This window comes from Protobothrops mucrosquamatus, unplaced genomic scaffold (assembly GCF_001527695.2).
Source record: "Protobothrops mucrosquamatus isolate PMUCROS unplaced genomic scaffold, P.Mucros_1.0 scaffold1761, whole genome shotgun sequence".
NCBI classification, from domain to species: domain Eukaryota; kingdom Metazoa; phylum Chordata; class Lepidosauria; order Squamata; family Viperidae; genus Protobothrops; species Protobothrops mucrosquamatus.
The window spans coordinates 23229-43394 of NW_015387901.1; the positions used below are offsets into that span (position 1 = coordinate 23229).

At 41.7% G+C, this 20166-nt stretch overlaps 1 protein-coding gene across 1 annotated transcript; it reads right to left on the reverse strand.

The window, feature by feature from the left end:
- Positions 1 to 7063: 7063 nt before the first annotated feature.
- Positions 7064 to 17404, reverse strand: LOC114923059 (islet amyloid polypeptide-like). The gene is made up of 3 exons (XM_029285486.1): positions 17325 to 17404; positions 16610 to 16663; positions 7064 to 7235 (listed from the first exon to the last, which is right to left on the reverse strand). Exons 1-3 carry the CDS (start codon positions 17402 to 17404, stop codon positions 7064 to 7066), a joined length of 306 nt encoding a protein of 101 aa, XP_029141319.1.
- Positions 17405 to 20166: the final 2762 nt, after the last annotated feature.

Sequence of the window (20166 nt, forward strand, 5' to 3'; positions counted from 1 at the left end):
GAATTATAGAGTTGGAAGAGATCTTAGAAGTCTTCTAGTCCAGGGCTTTTCAACCAGTGGTACGGGTACCACCTGTGGTACATTGACACCTGGCAGGTGGTACGTGACCATCCTAGAAAAGTGGTAGCAGGGGAGGGGAATGAGCTGAACCGATGGCAGCACCGCATAAGCCTGAGTGAGAGATGGCTGGAGCTGCAGGGCTGTCAGGTCTCAGCGGAAGTGCCAGGATCAGTGCCGCTTTTCAGCTGATCGGCGCTTCTTCGGGGCTGTCAGGGCTCAGTGGAAGCGCCAGGATCAGCGCCAGGCCCTAGCTGGAGCTTGGAGCTGATCCTGGTGATTCTGCTGAGCCCAGAAGAAGCACCAATCAGCTGGAATGTTGCAGCATCTCCAGGGTCTTGTGATTTACATTCAGATGCTTGGCAACTGATTCATATTTATGACGGTCACAGTGTCCCAGGGTCATGTGAAGTGACCAAAACCTGCTGCAACCACCCATCAGACGGGGGGAATAAAAACCAAACACCCCCCACCCCACCCCCGCTGCCAATCCTCAACAGAAATGCTCACAATGAAAACCTCGGACAGGAGGAAGAGCGCCGCCGGGCGGGCAGGCAGGCAGGTGTCTTGCTCGGCTGTGGCTTGGGGGGCACTCTTTTCAGTGCCATTGTAACTTCTAAGAGTCACTAAGTGAACTGTTGTAAGTCGAAGACTACCTGTACTTTATCACTTTTTTATTTTTTATTTTTTTTGGTCATCAAGTTTTTGACACCTTGCTAGGCGACTGGTGGTACTCGGATGTTGCCATATCCTAAAAGTGCTACAATGGGTGAAAAGGTTGAAAGGTTGAAAAGGTTCTAGTCCAACCCTTTGCTCAAACAGGAGATCCTATATAATTTCAGATAAATAGTTGTCCAATCCCTTCTTGAAAAACTCTAGTGATGGAGCACCCAGAACTTCTGGTGGCAACCCATTCCACTGATTAATTGTTCTCACTGGAAATTTCTCCTTGGTTCTAGGTTGCTTCTCTCCTTGATGAGTTTCCATCTGTTGCTTCTTGTCCTGCCTTCAGGTGCTTTGGAGAATAAGTTGACCCCTCTTTTCTTTGTGGCAGCCCCTTAGATATTGGAACACTATTGTGATGTAACATGTCCACAATATTCCCTTTTGCTCCTTCCTCTGTCCTTCTTAACTGTTCTCCCAGCCCAGCCAATCAGCATTATGCTGAAGCTGATCATGTTGGATCCATTGAGCTGACTATCATCCTTTACTCCTTAAAGGGTGTTTTTTTTTTTAAAAAAAAAATCATCAACATCTAGTTAACCAAGACTTTTTTTTTTAAAGAAACATGGATCTTACTATTTTGATTACAAAGCCCAGTGTTTTCCAACCTGATCAAATTTCAGATGTGTGGACTTTGAGTCTTAACTTTCTGAAAGTTGAAATCTGCACATCTAGAAATTGCTCGGGTTAGGAAATACTGTTGTGGTTATCTCTGGAGAACAAGTTACCTACTATGTGGAATAGTGGTTGACATTTTGGACCAGGATCAGGGAGAACCCAGGTTCTAGTCCACTGGAGTCCCAGAGGCATTGCAGGCGGGGGGATTTTTAATGGTGAAAGTCCAGGACTAGAATGGGGAAAACCTAGATCAGGGGTCAGCAACCTTGGCTCTTTTATGACTCGTGGACTTCAACTCCCAGAATTCCTGAGCCAGCCATGCTGAGGGGAAAGGGAGAGGTTTCCAAGCGGAGACATGCTGGCTCAGGAATTCTGGGAGTTGAAGTCCACGAGTCATAAAAGAGCCAAGGTTGCCTACCCCTGATCTAGATTCTAGTCCTTTCTCAGCCATGCAGGACTCTTGGCCAGTAAGCCAGTGTGATGTAGTGGTATCATGTTAGACTAGGAATGGGGGCCCATGTTCAGGTCCTCAAGTCCACCCAGCTCATTGAGTGACTCATTGTCTCCTAGCTGTCCACCCAATCTACCACATAAAGTTTGTTATTATGAGGAAACATGGAAAAATGAGTACTATATTTTGCCAGCAGAAGAGAATATTTGTAGCTGAGGGATGAACTGTGGGGGTCATTGGTGTGCTCTGAGCTTGCTTGTTTTCTTGCAGACATTTCATTACCAGACTAGGCAACACCATCAGGGCTAGCGAGAGTGGGGTTTGCTCTCTGTTTATGTGCTATTTGCCCTATCAGTGTTGTCTGAAGACAAATAAGGGAGCAGTAAACAACAACCTAATCAGGGAACCACCAAGGACACTCCCACCAACCACTTATATATAAACAGAGACCAAATCCCACTCCCTTCTAGCACTGATGATGTTACCTAGTTTGGTAAAGAAACGTCTGCAAGAAAATAACCAAGCTCGGAGGGCACCAAGGACCCCACAGTACCCCGGTATATCGTGTACATCACCTGGTTGAAACGCAAGATGTAGATCTATCAATAAATGTATCATTATTTATTTACTAGCTGAGGTGAGTCAGGTTGACCCCTCCCCCTCCCCATCAGATAATATTCCGAAGACATACATCTCTCACACTTTGTCTTTTTAAACATTTTAATTAAAAANGGCCACTCACCGCCTCCAGGGCCCACCGCAGATCGCCCAGGCAGCCCAGCAGTGCCATGGCGGCCACGCCTTCTGCCTGCGCCCCGCGGCATCAACTGTGCACGATGGGGTGTGAGGGCAGAGTCTTGTCTATGCTGCCTGGCTGCCATGTCCTTGGCTGCGCTGCTCCGCATGGGCCACGCTCGGGGGCGACTCTCCTCCAGGGGGGCTGCTGGTGAGGAGGGGGTCGTGGGGGGAAGTGAGGCTGGGGCAACGGCACATGTGCCCACAGAGAGGGTTCTGAGTGCCACCTCTGACATGCGTGCCATAAGTTCGCCATCACTGCCCTATACCATTCCAGACAAGTGGCTGTCCAGTCTCTTTTTAAAAACCTCCAGTGATGGAACACCCACAACTTCTGGAGGCAAGCAGTTCCACTAGTTGATTGTTCTCACTATTAGGAAGTTTCTCCTTCGTTCTAGTTTGCTTCTCTCCTTGATTAGTTTCCATCCATTGTTTTTTGCCTTCTAGTGCTTTGGAAAATAAGTTGACACCCTCTTCTTTGTGGCAGCCCTTCAAATACTGGAATACTACTATCATGTCACCCCTAGTCTTTTTTCCCCCCTAGACTAGACTGCAACTGTTCTTCATATGTTTTAGTCTCTAGGCCCTTTATCATCTTAGTTGTTCTTCTCTGTACCACCAGAGTTTCCATATCTTTTTTGTAATGTGGTGTCCAAAACTGGATGCAGTATTCCAGCTGTGGCCTTACTGAGGTTTTATAAAGTGGTACTAATACTTGACGTGAGCTTGATTCTCTTCCTCCATTTATGCAATCTTGCATAAACTGTTTAAGCAAGGAACCTTGGAGGTCTTCTAATCCAACCCCCTTCCCCAGGCAGGAAACCTTAGCGCGTGCTGGACAAATGGCTGTCCAATCATTTCTTGAAGACCCCCAACAATTGGAAGCCTACAACTCCAGGACACATTTGTATTTTTTAACCTGGACCGGGGAGAGGATCATCTCTTTGCCTGCTTTCTGGAATCCCTGTTTTCACATTCCATTTCTATCTGATCAGTTATGCCAGGGTTCCTGTTTCGGAAACCATTTCACACCATATATCGTTGAAGGAAAAATCTTCACCAGGGTCCAGTCCAAGCCGGGAATAATCAAAATGGAGACTGCTTTAGAAAGAAGGTTGTAGTTTATTGAAGAGGAGAGCCAGACAGAAAATGGCTCTGGGAAAGCTGACCACATGTAATAGGGAGTGGTGGGTTTTTATACCTTCTTGGGCTTTTGTTTGGAGTTGTTCCTGTGGCATGAACTTTGACCTGAGTCTGAGTGTGCCTTTTTGGTATTCTAATGGTGGTGGGTTAATCTTATTATCTCCCAAAAGTCATATCATGCTTCCCTGGGGCTGTGGCTGATGAGTGTTGGATGGTGTGAGGGATTGTTGAATTCCACACTGGCTGAGGAATTCTGGGAGTTGAAGTCCACAAGTCATAAAAGGGCCAAGTTTGAAGACCCCTGCTCTAAATAATAGGTATTCCTTGACCACGACCACAATTGGGAGGGGAACTTTCATTGCTAAGTGTGGTGGTTATTAAGTGAGTCGCACCCAATTTTACAACCCTTTTTGCCATGGTCAGGTAGACAACCTCGGCTCTTTTATGACTCGTGGACTTCAACTCTCAGAATTCCTGAGCCAGCATGGCTCAGCTTGGAAACTTCTCCCTTTCCCCTTAGCATGGCTGGCTCAGGAATTCTGGGAGTTGAAGTCCACGAGTCATAAAAGAGCCAAGGTTCTCTACCCCTGGCCTTGGTTGTTAAGCAAATCACCATGGTCGTTGAGTGAATCAACTTGTATCTCATAATGTGTAGAAAACATCCTTGATTCTGCAAGCTAATCATGATTTCTGGAAGTTTCCTGTTTGTGAACCTAGAAAATAAAGGATATTCTGTGTCCTACATCTCATAATGGGTTAATTTCTGTAATATCCTACTGCAAGACACGTCCATTACCTTAGATGACTTCAAGGAAATTAGTATCAGCATTTATTGAAGCCTGCTGAGTTCTTGATTGCTGATTAGGAGGGTTGTTTCTCCAGTTGTTGCATTTAATTTAAAATGAAAAATGGGGATCACCACAATATTGAGTTCATTCAACACAATGTATTCTTAAGGCTAATCTCTTCCTTAACACACAATTCAGCCGGGAGGGATCTCATATAGCTTCTCTTCAAACTAGTGCCCTCTTGAAACTTGGACTACAACTCCCCTTGTCCTTAGCTGTGTGCAGTGTTCTTTTAGCAGAATTACAGAGTTGGAAGAGACCTTAGAGGTCTTCTAGTCCAACCCTTTGCTCAAACAGGAGTGCCTATATAATTTCAGACAAATGGTTGTCCAATCCCTTCTTGAAAAAATCCAGTGATGGAGCACCCAGAACTTCTGGTGGCATCCCATTCCACTGATTAATTGTTCTCACTGGAAATTTCTCCTTGGTTCTAGGTTGGGTCTCTCCTTGATGAGTTTCCATCCGTTGCTTCTTGTCCTGCCTTCAGGTGCTTTGGAGAATAAGTTGACCCCTCTCTTCTTTGTGGCACTTAGATATTGGAACACTGTTGTGATGTAACATGTCCACAATATTCCCTTTTGCTCCTTCCTCTGTGTTTCTTAACTGTTCTCCCAGCCCAGCCAATCAACATTATGCTGAAGCTGATCATGTTGGATCCATTGAGCTGACGATCATCCTTTACTCCTTAAAGGGTGTTTTTTTTTTAAAAAAAACCCATCAACATCTAGTTAACCAAGACTTTTTTTTTTTAAAGAAACATGGATCTTACTATTTTGATTACCAAGCCCAGTGTTTTCCAACCTGATCAAATTTCAGATGTGTGGACTTCGAGTCTTAATTTTCTGAAAGTTGAAATCTGCACATCTAGAAATTGCTCGGGTTAGGAAATACTGTTGTGGTTATCTCTGGAGAACAAGTTACCTACTATGTGGAATAGTGGTTGACATTTTGGACCAGGATCAGGGAGAACCCAGGTTCTAGTCCACTGGAGTCCCAGAGGCATTACGGGTGGGGGGATGTTTAATGGTGAAAGTCCAGGACTAGAATGGGGAAAATCTAGATCAGGGGTCAGCAACCTTGGCTCTTTTATGACTTGTGGACTTCAACTCCCAGAATTCCTGAGCCAGCCATGCTGAGGGGAAAGGGAGAGGTTTCCAAGCTGAGCCATCCTGGCTCAGGAATTCTGGGAGTTGAAGTCCACAAGTCATAAAAGAGCCAAGGTTGCCTACCCCTGACCTAGATTCTAGTCCTTTCTCAGCCATGCAGGACTCTTGGCCAGTAAGCCAGTGTGATGTAGTGGTATCATGTTAGACTAGGAATGGGGGCCCATGTTCAGGTCCTCAAGTCCACCCAGCTCATTGGGTGACCCAATCTACTACATAAAGTTTGTTATTATGAGGAAACATGGAAAAATGAGTACTATATTTTACCAGCAGAAGAGAATATTTGTAGCTGAGGGATGAACTGTGGGGGTCCTTGGTGTGCTCTGAGCTTGCTTGTTTTCTTGCAGACATTTCATTACCAGACTGGGCAACACCATCAGGGCTAGTGAGAGTGGGGTTTGCTCTCTGTTTATGTGCTATTTGCCCTATCAGTGTTGTCTGAAGACAAATAAGGTAGCAGTAAACAACAACCTAATCAGGGAACCACCAAGGACACTCCCACCAACCACTTATATATAAACAGAGACCAAATCCCACTCCCTTCTAGCACTGATGATGTTACCTAGTTTGGTAAAGAAACGTCTGCAAGAAAATAACCAAGCTCGGAGAGCACCAAGGACCCCACAGTACCCCGGTATATCGTGTACATCACCTGGTTGAAACGCAAGATGTAGATCTATCAATAAATGTATCATTATTTATTTACTAGCTGAGGTGAGTCAGGTTGACCCCTCCCCCTCCCCATCAGATAATATTCCGAAGACATACATCTCTCACACTTTGTCTTTTTAAACATTTTAATTAAAAAGAAAGAAAAAGAAAAAAGAACATACTTGCAGCCCATTCACATGATCAGATTTCATGTGGCACGGATTTTATGAGATTTATTAATCTTTCCCCCTCCCCCTTATTATTATTATTTTTTTTTAACAGAGGGATTTCGCAAGTATGTCGACAACAGGCAGAGCATCACCCACAGGGACCCCGTTGGCAGATCATTTTCCAGCAAAGCAGTGTGATAAATTCATGGAAATCACATCCATCAAATACACACAGGGAAAACAAGGCACTGTGAGATATAAGCAGGCAGCCAGTGATCAAAGCAGTGACCCAGACAACCCAATTTTCAAGCCCCTGGCTGAAATGTCAGCCTTGCTGAAACAAAATGAATGGAAAACGGAGAGGACCAGGACTTTATAACATGAAAACCAGAGACAGGAAGAGCAATTTCTAGCGAGAGCCGCCACCGTGGCCATCTTGCATTCTTAAAGCTGTAGATAGTTGGGAACTTCTCTGCCTCTCTTCCCGTAAGTGTTGGCCCCTACATTGGTAGGCGAATAAATGGTTCCGATGGTGTTGCTGGACCGGACTAGGAAGTCTGCCAAGCGTTGTGTCACACAAGTGGCGGTGTTGCACTTCCGTTTCTCCAGATGGTGGCTGTTGGTCGTTAAAAGCAAATAAATTTAACAAACAAGCCGACAAATAATAAATAAAAGCAAATAGAGAGATACATCAAGATGATCATCTCCCATAGCCATTTTTACAATGTACGACAGGTTAGTGTATGCTTTGAATAAATGCTTTATATTTATTCTTATAAATATTTGAGGGGGGGCATTTTTACAGGTAACTAGAGAGTAAACTCCATGTCACCTACAGCCCTTCTAATGCTCCTTGAAGGCATTTAGTAACAGCAATAGCCATAGACTTATATATCCCTTCTCAATGCTTTACAGCCCTCTCTAAGCGGTTCACAGAGTCAGGATATCGCCCCCAACAATCTGGGTCCTCATTTTACCGACCTCGGAAGGATGGAAAGCTGAGTCAACCTTGAACCAGTCAGGATCGAACTGCTGGCAGTGGGCAGAATTAGCTTGCAATAACTGCATTCCAACCACTCTGCTACCCGTGACTCATTTAGTGACTGTTACAACTGTGAGAGGTCCTTGGTGCTCTATGAGTTTGGGTTTTTTTCTTACAGATGTTTCATTACCCAAACTAGGTAACATCATCAGTGCACTGATGATGTTACCTAGTTTGGGTAATGAAACATCTGTAAGAAAAAAACCCAAACTCATAGAGCACCAAGGACCCCTCATTTCAATCCTGATTACAACTATTCTCCGTTATTGTTACAGCCTGTTTTTGTACCTGTTCCATTCCTAAAACTGGGAAGACAACTGTTGGAGAATTGGGACTTTGAAAAAATGGGTGATTTTGGCTGGATCTGGCCCGTAGGTCTAATGTGCTCCAGCTCTGAGGTCACCCTAACACTGAATTTAATGGCCACTGGATGCTTGCAGAATTTGAAGAGGGTTTTTTGGGGGGGGAAGGGGTGGACAGTAGATCAGAATGGAATGGAATGCTTGAAATGGGCATATCTAGTTAGCTACAGAGACTACCTCTTTGTTCTAGGTTTACTTTTCTAAATTTATGTGTTGTATATAGTATATGTTGTATATAGTATGTTTTAAATGTGTGTTATGTATGTGTACACTTGGAGAGAAAATAACTAAATTTCATTTTTAATATGTGCCATTGTGCCTACAGAAAAAAATTGACAATAAAGGTTCTCTACTTCTAAAGATTAGACAGCATACTAAAACGCAGAGACATCACCCTGCCAACAAAAGTACGTATAGTCAAGACCATGGTTTTCCCATTTGCAATGTATGGCTGTGAAAGTTGGACCATAAGAAAGGCTGAGTGCCAAAGAATTGAGGCCTTTGAACTATGGTGCTGGAGAAGACTCCTGCGAGTCCCTTGGACTGCAAGGCGATCAAACCGGTCAGTCCTAGAGGAGATCAACCCTGACTGCTCTTTAGAAGACCAGATCCTGAAGTTGAAACTCAAGGACTTTGGCCACCTAATGAGAAGGAAGGACTCACTGGAGAAGAGCCTAATGCTGGGAAAGATGGAGGGCAAGAGAAGAAGGGGACGACAGAGAATGAGGTGGCTGGATGGAGTCACTGAAGCAGAGGTGTGAGCTTAAATGGACTCCAGAAGATGGTAGAGGACAGGAGGGCCTGGAGGAACGTTGTCCATGGGGTCGCGATGGGTCGGACATGACTTTGCAATTAACAACAACAACAACACCTTCTAAAGAGATAATTACTATGGTCTTCTTAATCAATAGAAACCGAGCAGCCTACTATGAAGTTGAGTTTCTGCGTTTTGCAGGTACAGAAATCCAAACCTTCCTTCTAGATATGACTGATAAGAAAACTTCACAAATGTGTAGCATGTTTTCAATAAAGCAAATACGTCTATATTGTGAAAAATCTAGTATGATTTTTTTTCTTCATGTATAAATTGGCCTGAAATCCAATAGACAGGACTGAATTAGCGAGTTCTCCACGGCACCAAAGTATAAGATTGCCTTATTTTTCTGTTAAGGTACTTGATGGACCAATCATCTCTTGAAAATTATCCATGGGAACAATCTTCAAAAGGATCTGATAGCTGTAGAGGCAGCACAATAGTAAAAGGTGAGAAAAAGCCTCCGGAGTTGGACGGGATCCCATCAAGATGATAGAAGCTCCTGGAACACCCTGTTGATTTTCTTTGTGTAGGGGAAGAGGTGAGCAAATGATGAAACTCAATTTGTGAAACCAATATCACTGCTGTATTGAAGCTAAATGAAGGCTGCCTACCTTGTTCCAGACCAGGCCAATCTTATTCATGTTGGTGGGTGATAAAAAAAAGTTTTGTTTACAAAATGGAGACCTGTGAAAATTCTTTAAATCGGAAGTAAGTTTCATCTCGGGTAGACATTGCCTGAATGAAATGAAGCAATTTATCGAATTGATAGCGGACCACTGGTGAAAGATGAGCATTTAATAGTCATAATTAACACAGAAAACAGCCTTTTATACATTTCTTGATATATCCTTCTCAGTGTGTGAGGGGGAAAAAAGGATTTCCTTTGCAGATTTTATTAAGGTGATCAGAGTTTTTATTCAGCATCTAAAAACATTCGTCTTTAACCTGGGGAGTGCTGAAAGTGTTGGGGTTTCAATTTTCAGGATCCTCAATTAGCGTAAGGCTCACAAAACACAAAACTATAGATTGCAGTAATTGATTTGCTGATCGATCCCCAACCTTTCCCCTTTCACCCTCGCAGAATGAGGGGAGTCAAAAGATTGGAAGTTGAGATAAGGGGAATTCTGGTCATTAGATTTAAAATACGTGGAAATTAGTTGAAAATAAGGACTTTATCTGTTTAACATTTAAAAATTAGACCTAAAAGGAAAAAGAAAATTAATTATTATGAATATGTTTGATTTATTGATTAACCCAGGTAATATACACAATGGTTTTGATTTATTAAAGGGGATATTGTATTATTAAGTAGATGATTTAATATGGTGGGAAATAGATAACTCTTAGGAAATAGAACAAGATTGCATTTAAATAGATAAAATGTGTATTTTGGATATTAGATTTTGTTATGAATTGAGACAAGGGAAATCTTGGTTACCCAAAGCCTGAAAATGATAAATATCAAAGGTCAAATTGGAATATTGATGAGAAACTAAAAACTGGGTAAAAATTAATAACAGGATATGGATTGTTTATGAAGATTGAATGTAATGAGTTTGTAGCTAGTTTATGAGGCTGCCTAATTCGTAGTTCAAACTCATGGAGTATAGCACAGCCCATTTGGTTAAAAAAAAAAAAAAAACACCTGTTCATGTGAACAGTGAAAAGAAATAGTACCAGGGGACGCACATAAAACAGGTATAACTCAAATCTAGACTTTACATTGCTAAGCTAACAGTGATTTTTGAGGAAACGACATCTGCCAAAAGGAGTTATATATATCTGGAGGAGGTTGCCCCTTCTGAATGCTGATTGAATTCAGCCATTATTTATAGTCTAGAATGAAAATCAGTCCTGATTCAGAAAGAACAAGAGAGATTGGGGGGCCGGCATAAAATGTGCAGGAGGATATTAAAAATAATGCAATTGGATGTTCTGAAGCATAGGCACCTCTTCCCAACCACAATAGTCCCACGATTAATCCACAGCCCAGCGAGACCCTCCCTTTTTTATTGACATCACAATGTTACACAGAAGGTGTAAGGGTTGGAATTGTCCTCATGAAGGACCAAGTCACATTTTATTCCCCCACCCCCTTCTTACAGATACCCACGTTCAGGAACCAGATTCACACATCAATCTAGACTGAAATGAGGCTGTCCTTGTACATGGGTCAGTTAATTGGGGCAAAAGGTGCTATATAGCAAAACAGTTGTGCTTTGCTCACTCAGATTTAGGATATCACAGGATGGGGCCAGCCCAGTCAATAAGCTGAGACAAGAGAAAAATGGACTGTCAGGCACAAGAAATCAGGAACCAGGGTTGTTCAAATGACTACAGGTAGTCCTTGACTTACAACAATTCCTTTAGTGACCGTTCAAAGTTACAACGGCACTGAAAAAAGGAAATTATGACTGTTTTTCACACTTACGGTCGTTGCAGCATCCCCAGGGGCACATGCTCATAATTTGGATGCTTAGCAACTGGTTCATATTTATGATGGTTGCGGTGTCATGCGGTCACGGGGTCAAATTTGCCACCTTCAGACAAGCAAAGTCAATGGGGAAGCAACATTCACTTAACAACCATGTTACTAACTTAACATATGTAATGATTTGCTTAACAACTGTGGCGAGAAAAGTCATAAAACAGGACAAAATTCGCTTAACAAATGTTTTACTTAATAACATAAATTTTGGGCTCAGTTGTGGTCGTAACTCGAAGACTACCTGTACAAGTTTAATCCAGGCTAGCTCATTACAAGAATCTGAACTACTAATAGTCAAGGTAAATTGACGGCAAATAAGAGCCAATGGAATTCAAGGTGGGCTTAGATCTTAGATCTCTTGTGGACACAAAGGGATTCCAGACTGATGACATGTTTGACCCCTCCCTCGGCTCAACCTGGTCATCTCTTGCATGGACTTTTCGTTAGAACATATAGAATTTCATCAGAGAGACCTATACAAGATTTAGGAAGGATTTCAGAGCAGACATTTTTAAATAGCTAATTGAAAGTAAACATGGTTCTTGTATTTGCAAGGTTCATCAGTTAGAGCAGAAGACCCAAGAAGACATTGCATGAACACTCTTCTCAAACTGGTCTATTCCGGTTGTGTTAGGAGTGTACCGTTTTGAATTCCTGGTTGGAACAAACGTCACACTGACTAAATGTCAGTGGGTGTTATAGACCCAACCAGCACAGAGACCCACACGTGTGGGGAAGGTTGCTATAAACAGATCTGTGTTAATCATGCAAGCAGGTGAACGTACAAAAGAGCTTAGATGTGATTTTTCAAAGTTGCACCTTCAGGATATAACCCAAAAGGGGAAATTATACTATCATTAAGTCACTAAGTGGCAACAGTGACTCAATGTTTAGCTTCAGATAAGCTTTTAAAGGCTATTTAGAAAACTTGCTAATAGCATGAGAAGTATGAGAATGGCAGGCACTCGCTTTGTCTATTTTTCTGGCGTTGGTAGAAAATCTATCTACTAGATTTCTCAGAGTCCGTTCAAACTCTTCCTTGCCCACCCACAGTTGTTGAGAGTTGTCCCAATAAACAAGCATGAGATTTGACAGTCGAACCACAACTTTCAATTAAAAAACATAAACAAGAAAGTCCAGTTGCCTTTTGGAAAAGCACTTTTGGGACAACCATAATCTGGATGCTTGAGAATCTCCATAGAAACTATCAATAAATCAAAGCTGTCCTGGGTCACAATGTTGAAGGACTTGTCCTGAGTATCACACAAGGTTCACACAAGCTATTGGTCTATTAATAGAAAGCATACTCCAGAGCTGGGTGACAGAATGATTTCATAAGTTGTGTCACTTGAGTAATTTGTGACGTAATTACATTAATGGTACATATTGTTGAATTCTAGTTGGCATCAAGGTGATATAAATGTACTTCTGCATGTCAGAAATTCACAATGAATGCATTATTTTGTGTGCATGAAACTGGCTGGAGGCATGATGTAAAATATATTACAGTTGTCCCTATGGGACTCATAATTCCTAAGAATATCAAAAGCTCTCAGGTAAGACAATTAAGGACATATGTCTCTCTGTTGTTCTGGAGCAACTAATAATGACAACATGCTATCTTTGATTTGGGAAAAATTTTCATCATAGAATTACAGAATCAAAGTTGGATGGAACTTGGGATATCATCAAGCCCAATGCATTGGATGCTGCGGGATTAATTGAAACCCTGATTCTGCCTCTATTTGAAAGGGAAGAACCACTTTTCGTGCAGTAATTGGTAGCTCCTACTGTCCCAATATCTAATCTGTGTCTTCATCCTTGAAGTTTCATCCCATTAGTTCTGGACATACCCAGTGAAGCAAGTGAGAATGAATGTGAAGTCTTTCTTTACAGTGTGATAGCTGACAGCAGCTATTATGTCCCCTTTCAACCTTCTTTTCTGCAAGCTGAACATCTCTAGAACTTATAACTGTTCCTTGTAGGACTTGGTTTCCAGTCCTTTCACCATCTCAGTAAACCTTCTTTGGACTCGCTCCAGTTTATCCGTGTCTTTTTTTAAAATTAGGGTATTGTTTTATAAACATGCCTAATACTCCTTCCTCCTCTTACTTTCCCCACAACCCACAATCCTGTGAGTTGGGTTGGGCTGAAAGAGAGTGACTAGCCCAGTGGTGGCGAACCTATGGCACGGGTGCCAGAGGCGGCACTCAGAGCCCTCTCTGTGGGCACACGCGCCGTCGCCCCAGTCCTAGGCCTTCAGCTGGGTTGTATAAAACCTTTTCGCTTTAGGCCTCCGCCGCCATGTGCAAAAAAAAAAAAAAAAGGTTCAATCAGTCAATTTCAATTTCTCGCAGAAAAAAAAAGATCTTGCAAAGTTGGAATTGATTGATTGAACTTTTTAGCCCCACCCAGTCTGCCGTTACCACTGCAGCCACGCCCACCCAGTTGGCCACACCCAGCCAATGGGCCACACCCACCCGGCACTCGACGATGCATAAGTGGGTTTTGGGTTGCAGTTTGGGCACTCAGTCTCTAAAAGGTTCGCCATCACTGGACTAGCCCAAACTCACTCAGTCAGCTTTCATGCCTAAGGGAAGAGTAGAACTCACAGTTTCCTGGTTTCTAGCCTGGTGCCTTAACCACTAGATCAAACTGGCTAATTGTGTATGTGTGTGTGTGTGAGAGAGAGAGAGAGGGGGGGGGAAGAGAGAGGGGGGGAGGGAGAGAGGGAGAGAATTACAGACACAAACCTATCAGGTGCATCTATTTTGCATCTGCATCCATGTGCAAATGGCACCAGCCCATTTTCAGGATTCAAGGGGTTACCCAAACCAAGGAAACAGATTAATTCAACTTCCAGATTAAACCTGTTTTGTAAATACAACCAGAACGCTGTGCTGTCTCTCAATCATTTATCTGAAGCAAAACATTTTAAAATTAAAAAGCTAGAAAATTAGCAGGGGGAGATGTTTGGGCCTCACTAGAAACAGAGGAAAAAAATTGGGCGATGTAGGACTGTAAAAGGTGGTAAGATTGCCTTCTGACATCATGAAGACTTAGTGTCCCCTTTATACCCACTACAGTTTAATTCCATCATTTTTCTCTCCCATCTCTTCCCCAATTAAGAAAACTTTGGTTTTGTCCTTCCAGGTCCTAAAGCTGGACAATTCTTGGTTGTTGACAAAACTGGCAATTTTGTCCTGAGAATTCTAGCTCTCAACTTAACTCCCATAGATACTCTTCAAGTGAAAGAAATAATTCTTCCATTTGAAAAGTTTAAAACAGTACAGCAGCCACCCCTAACCTGGGTGCCTTACATGGATGGATTTTATCTCCCACAATTCTCCTGACAATATAGCCGTAGCTGAGAATTCTGGGAATTGGAGTTCATCTCTTTACAAGGCACCCAATTTAAAGAACTTTCCAGTCATGTTCACTGCAAAGATAATAGCACATTTCCAAAATGCATTAATTTCATTGAACTGCTGAGCAGGAGGGAAGATCTGTGAACTGGAAACTGACAGTTTCCATTCTCCAGATGTAACAAAGTAAATTGATGCCGAAATGTTGATGTACGCTATGACATCATCACATACAGAGCACAGAGATGACAACGTGTATCCTTATTTTAAATCAGCAGAAATTATTTTCCTTCTGTTTAAATATATTTGAAGCCACCCTACCTTGAATATCTTAAGAAACAAAGATAGAGCATAAATCAAATAAATAATACAAAAAGCTAATAAAGCAAGAAGAGGTTTTGCATATACAGTACTTTGAATAAATGGCTGAGTTATACAGTTTAAGTCCACACGCAGTTTTGAACACTTAGGAATCTATTATGGAATTCATCGATCTATGCAATATTTAAGTCAGGGTGGGAAATCAGGGACTTATCAGATCAAATTAAACTCTCATCACATTCATCTAGAATTTGTGGGATCTACAATAGGTAAGTACAAATTCCCTGCCTTGGGTTGTACTTGCTGATAATGTTTTTTTCCCCATGATTCAGAAAAAAGATTTTTTCAGTCTTGAGATATTTTTCTAAAATCCAAAGGGGTTCACTATGAAACATCTGCATTTATGTTAACTTAAACATTTATTTTATGCTACCATCTTCTGATACAGTCAGAATTATTTTTTTATCCATTATGATTAACTAAATTTAGCTAAAATAACCAAAATTGGTAGAGATCAATCTTCTTCAAAGGTTATCTCTTATTATGTATCTATTGATCATTCCACATCTTTTTAAACTGAACTATATGTGATTAACAAAATGTGAATATTTTGACTTTTCTTGAAAGATAGAATTCTCACATGAGAATAAGTTTTGGGTTATTTGGAAATTTCCAAGCTTTTCAGCAGTTTTACTGAGATTAAGAACTCTGGGTGGAGAGTGTTTTACTATAAGGGGAACGAATGCTTTGTTTTAATCTTCTCTAGATAATGGAGCCTTTCTCCTCAAAATAAACCTTCTAATAATCAAATGCACTGTGTCAAAAATCTGAACTCCATAATTGATGACTTTTCTGATATTTTACCTGTCCACAAACACGATACCATCTCTTAACAATTCCCCCCCCCCTTTTTAATTTTGTTTCTATCTCTAACAATTTCTCCTTTTTTATTTGTTTAAAATGGCTGTGGAACAGTTAAATTCTAAATCTGATGAATATAAAGGAGAAATGAGATGTTGTGTGCCCAAGTTTTTATGGGTTTAAACATTAAAGTCTTCTTACGAAACCCAACAGCTTTTTTATAGAGCAGACAGCAGTGAAGGCAGAAATACTGGTAAGCATTCCATATGTAAAGGAAATAATATTGTGGCCAATAGAAGTTCAAAAAATATACATTGCCCTTCCTTGTAGTACAGAATAATCTTTAAGATATTTAATTATTTATTTATCTATTTATTTATTTATTTTTCATGTTTCTAGACCGTCCATCCCCATCAAGGATATATTTAAACTAGAACCAACTTAAAAGGTAATTCAATTTTAGGAGCATCCATTTGATCCTAAAATTTTGCTTTAAAGTTTACTTTAAAAACACACACACCTAATAATACATAGAAAAAGGTTAACATCTTAGAAAAAGGGGAGGGTTTTGTTAGCTGTGTATCTATAGCTCAGAAAGTAGGACACCTATCCATTAGAGATATTAAGGGACAACTGTGTCAGTCTGTAATAAAACTCCATGAGTTTGGGGGCACCCATTCTGTCTAATAAATGTTATTAAAAGACATACGTTCTCATGAGTTGCATCTCCCCACCAGGGATACAACTGTCTGTTGGATGTGCCATAAGATAAAGCCAAAGAAAGTAGTCTTTACATGAGAATAAGCAGCAAATTTCCCTTTCAGAATAGAATAGAATAGAATAGAATAGAATAGAATAGAATAGAATAGAATAAGAAATGGATAGGATAGGATAGGATAGGACAGGATAGAATAGGATAGGATAGGATAGGATAGGATAGGATAGGATAGGATAGGACAGGACAGGACAGGACAGGACAGGACAGGACAGGACAGGATAGGATAGGATAGGATAGGATAAGAAAAAACAATAGAATAGAATAGAATAGAATAGAATAGAATAGAATAGAATAGAATAGCAACGTTGGAAGGGACCTTGGAGGTCTTCTCCAAGCAGGGGATCCTGTACCATTCTGGATAAATGGCTGTCCAGTGTCTTCTTGAAAACCTCCATTGATGGAGGAGCACCCCCAACCTCTGGAGGCAAGCCATTCCACTGTTTCCTTGTTCTCGCTGTCAGGAAATTTCTCCTTATTTCTAGTTTGGCTCTCTCCTTCCCAAGCCTCTCCTTCTTTATCCACATCTTTATCCCCAAACTAACTACCTTTGGCATCACAGTGATAAACAGCGATTTGTGCAACACTACACAGAAGTGTGGTTTCTTAGTGAAAGAGGAAGAGGGAGGAGGAAGAGGAAGAACAGGAAAGGATTCAGCTGTAAAGTTACTGACCTCTTGACCGGTGTTGCTTCCAGGGAGTTTAAAGTAAGAGACAAGATGACGAAAATAAAAGGTCCCTTAAGACTGCACATTTCTCTTTTGGCTGCTTTCGAAGGAAAGGCGGGAGGAAGAAGAATTTAAAAAGCCAAGTTAACAAATTACACAAACATGAGCACACGCACCCCCAATGTCGATTTTTCTAGGATTCTTTTCCTGCTGAATGGCAAACCTTGCTAGCTAGAAGCTAGGATGGGGATTCAGTCAGGTGGCTAACCTGAGCCCAGTTCAACCCCGATTTTAAATCTTTTCAGTTTTCCTATCCGAGTTTATGAATTTACTCTCAAAGAAAATTAAAAAAAACCAGGAGGGCATCTCTGCTCTCATCTGGCTTGGAAAGAGGCTTCTTTGTGCATCAGGTCCAGCCCCTTCCCCTCCTGTTTATCTTTGCATTATCTTTCTGAAGGGCCCGCAAGAAAGACAAAATATTCTCAACCTGAGATTTTACCTGGAGGGTTAAACGAAGGTCCCTGCAGCAGCAGAAAAGAACAGGTTGAATTCCACTCTTCTAATCCAATAGTCTTTGCCGTTATCTTTCTGGCTGGCAGACAATGCTGCTCTTATATACCCCTCGTACTTTGTTCGGCTCTGACATCAAGCAGCAAAGAGAGAGCGAGTGTGTGTGTGTGTGTGTGTGTATGTGTGTGTCTATGTGCGTGAGAGAGAGAGATTGGCAGAGAACGATTCTATCATTAACTTCTGTCCCCATAGATGGAAATGCCCCAGTAAAAAAAAAACAGGAATAGAATAGAATAGAGCTGGAAGGGACCTTGGAGGTCTTCTAGTCCAGCCCCCTGCTCAAGCAGGAGAATCTATATCATCTCAGACAAGTGACTGTCTAGCCTCTTCTTAAAAATCTCCAGTGATGGAGCGCCCACGATTTCTGGAGGCAAGCTGTTCCACTGGTTAATTATCCTCACTGTCGGGAAGTTTCTCCTTAATTCCAGGTTATTTCTTTCTTTGGTAAGTTTCCAACCATTGTTTCTTGTCCTGCCCTCTGACCTTTTGGAAAATAATTTGACACCTTCTTCTTTGTGGCAGCCCCTCAAATACTGGAATACTGTTATCTTGTCTCCCCTATTTCTTTTTTTCTAAAGAAGCCAAACCCAAGTCCTGCAGGAGATGGATGCCTTTGATCATCACCTAATAAGAAGGAAGGACTCACTGGAGAAGAGCCTAATGCTGGGAAAGATGGAGGGCAAGAGAAGAAGGGGACGACAGAGAATGAGGTGGCTGGATGGAGTCCCTGAAGCAGTAGGTGTGAGCTTCAATGGACTCCAGAAGATGGTAGAGGACAGGAAGGCCTGGAGGGACATTGTCCATGGGGTCGCGATGGGTCGGACACGACTTCGCAACTAACAACAAAAACTTCAGTCGAGCCCATGTCAGAGGCCTTTGCGAAGTGATGTGAATTCAGTGTTTCTCAACCTTGGCAACTTTACGATGTGTGGACTTCAACTCCCAAAATTCTCCAGCTAGCAACGCTAGCTGGAGAATTCTGGGAGTTGAAGTCCACACATCGTAAAGTTGCCAAGGTTGAGAAACACTGTGCTAATCAGTTATGCCTGAACAACAATAACCAAAAAATGGGTTTGAATAAGAGTTTGAGGGAAGTGTTTCTGCAGGTTAGCAGTAGGCTAAGTGAACAAATGAAACAGGATTTTTAGGAATTGCCAAGGAAAAACGCCTTGTGGGTGCTTCAGCACTGGAGGTTTTTAGGAAGAGACTGGACGGTCCCTTGTCTGACATTGTACAGGGTCTCCTGCTTGAGCAGGGGGCTGGACTGGAAGACCTCCAAGGTCCCTTCCAGCTGTATTCTGATCGAAAAGGAACGATTGGGAGATTCAGAGCAGCTGAAAAGCGAAGAAAGGAATATTTAGGAAGATTACAATTGTTAAAAAAAAAGTTTATAGCCCTTTTTTATATTTATAAATAACTCAAGTGTCGAACATGCCCTAATACTCCTTCCTCCTATTTTCCTCACAACAACAGCCCTGTGAGGTGAGTTGGCCTGAGAGAGAGAGAGAGACTAGAAAACCTCCAAGGTCTCTTCCAGCTGTTATTCTGTTCACCTAAAAGCCAAAGGAATGGGGTAGTGTTAGCCCATTTTTGTGGGCTGATATATCTTTTTGCCTGATGTTAACCCAGTCTTCCAAGTCTTCCAAGGTCATGTATATGTATATAGATGATAGATAGATAGATAGATAGATAGATAGATAGATAGATAGGTAGGTAGGTAGGTAGGTAGGTAGGTAGATAGATAGATAGATAGATAGTAGGCAGGTAGGTAGGTAGGTAGATGGATGGATGGATGAATGGATGGATGGATGGATGGATAGGTAGGTAGGTAGGTAGGTAGGTAGATAGATAGATAGATAGATAGATAGATAGATAGTAGGCAGGCAGGCAGGTAGGTAGGTAGATAGATAGATAGATAGATAGGTAGGTAGGTAGGTAGATAGTAGGTAGGTAGGTAGGTAGGTAGGTAGGTGGATGGATGGATGGGTAGGTAGGTAGGTAGATAGATAGATAGATAGATAGATAGATAGATATTAGGTAGATAGATAGATAGATAGATAGATAGTAGGTAGGTAGGTAGGTAGGTAGGTAGGTGGATGGATGGATGGATGGATAGGTAGGTAGGTAGGTAGGTAGATAGATAGATAGATAGTAGGTAGGTAGATAGATAGATAGATAGATAGATAGATAGATAGATAGTAGGTAGGTAGGTAGGTAGGTGGATGGATGGATGGATGGATGGATGGATAGGTAGGTAGGTAGGTAGGTAGGTAGATAG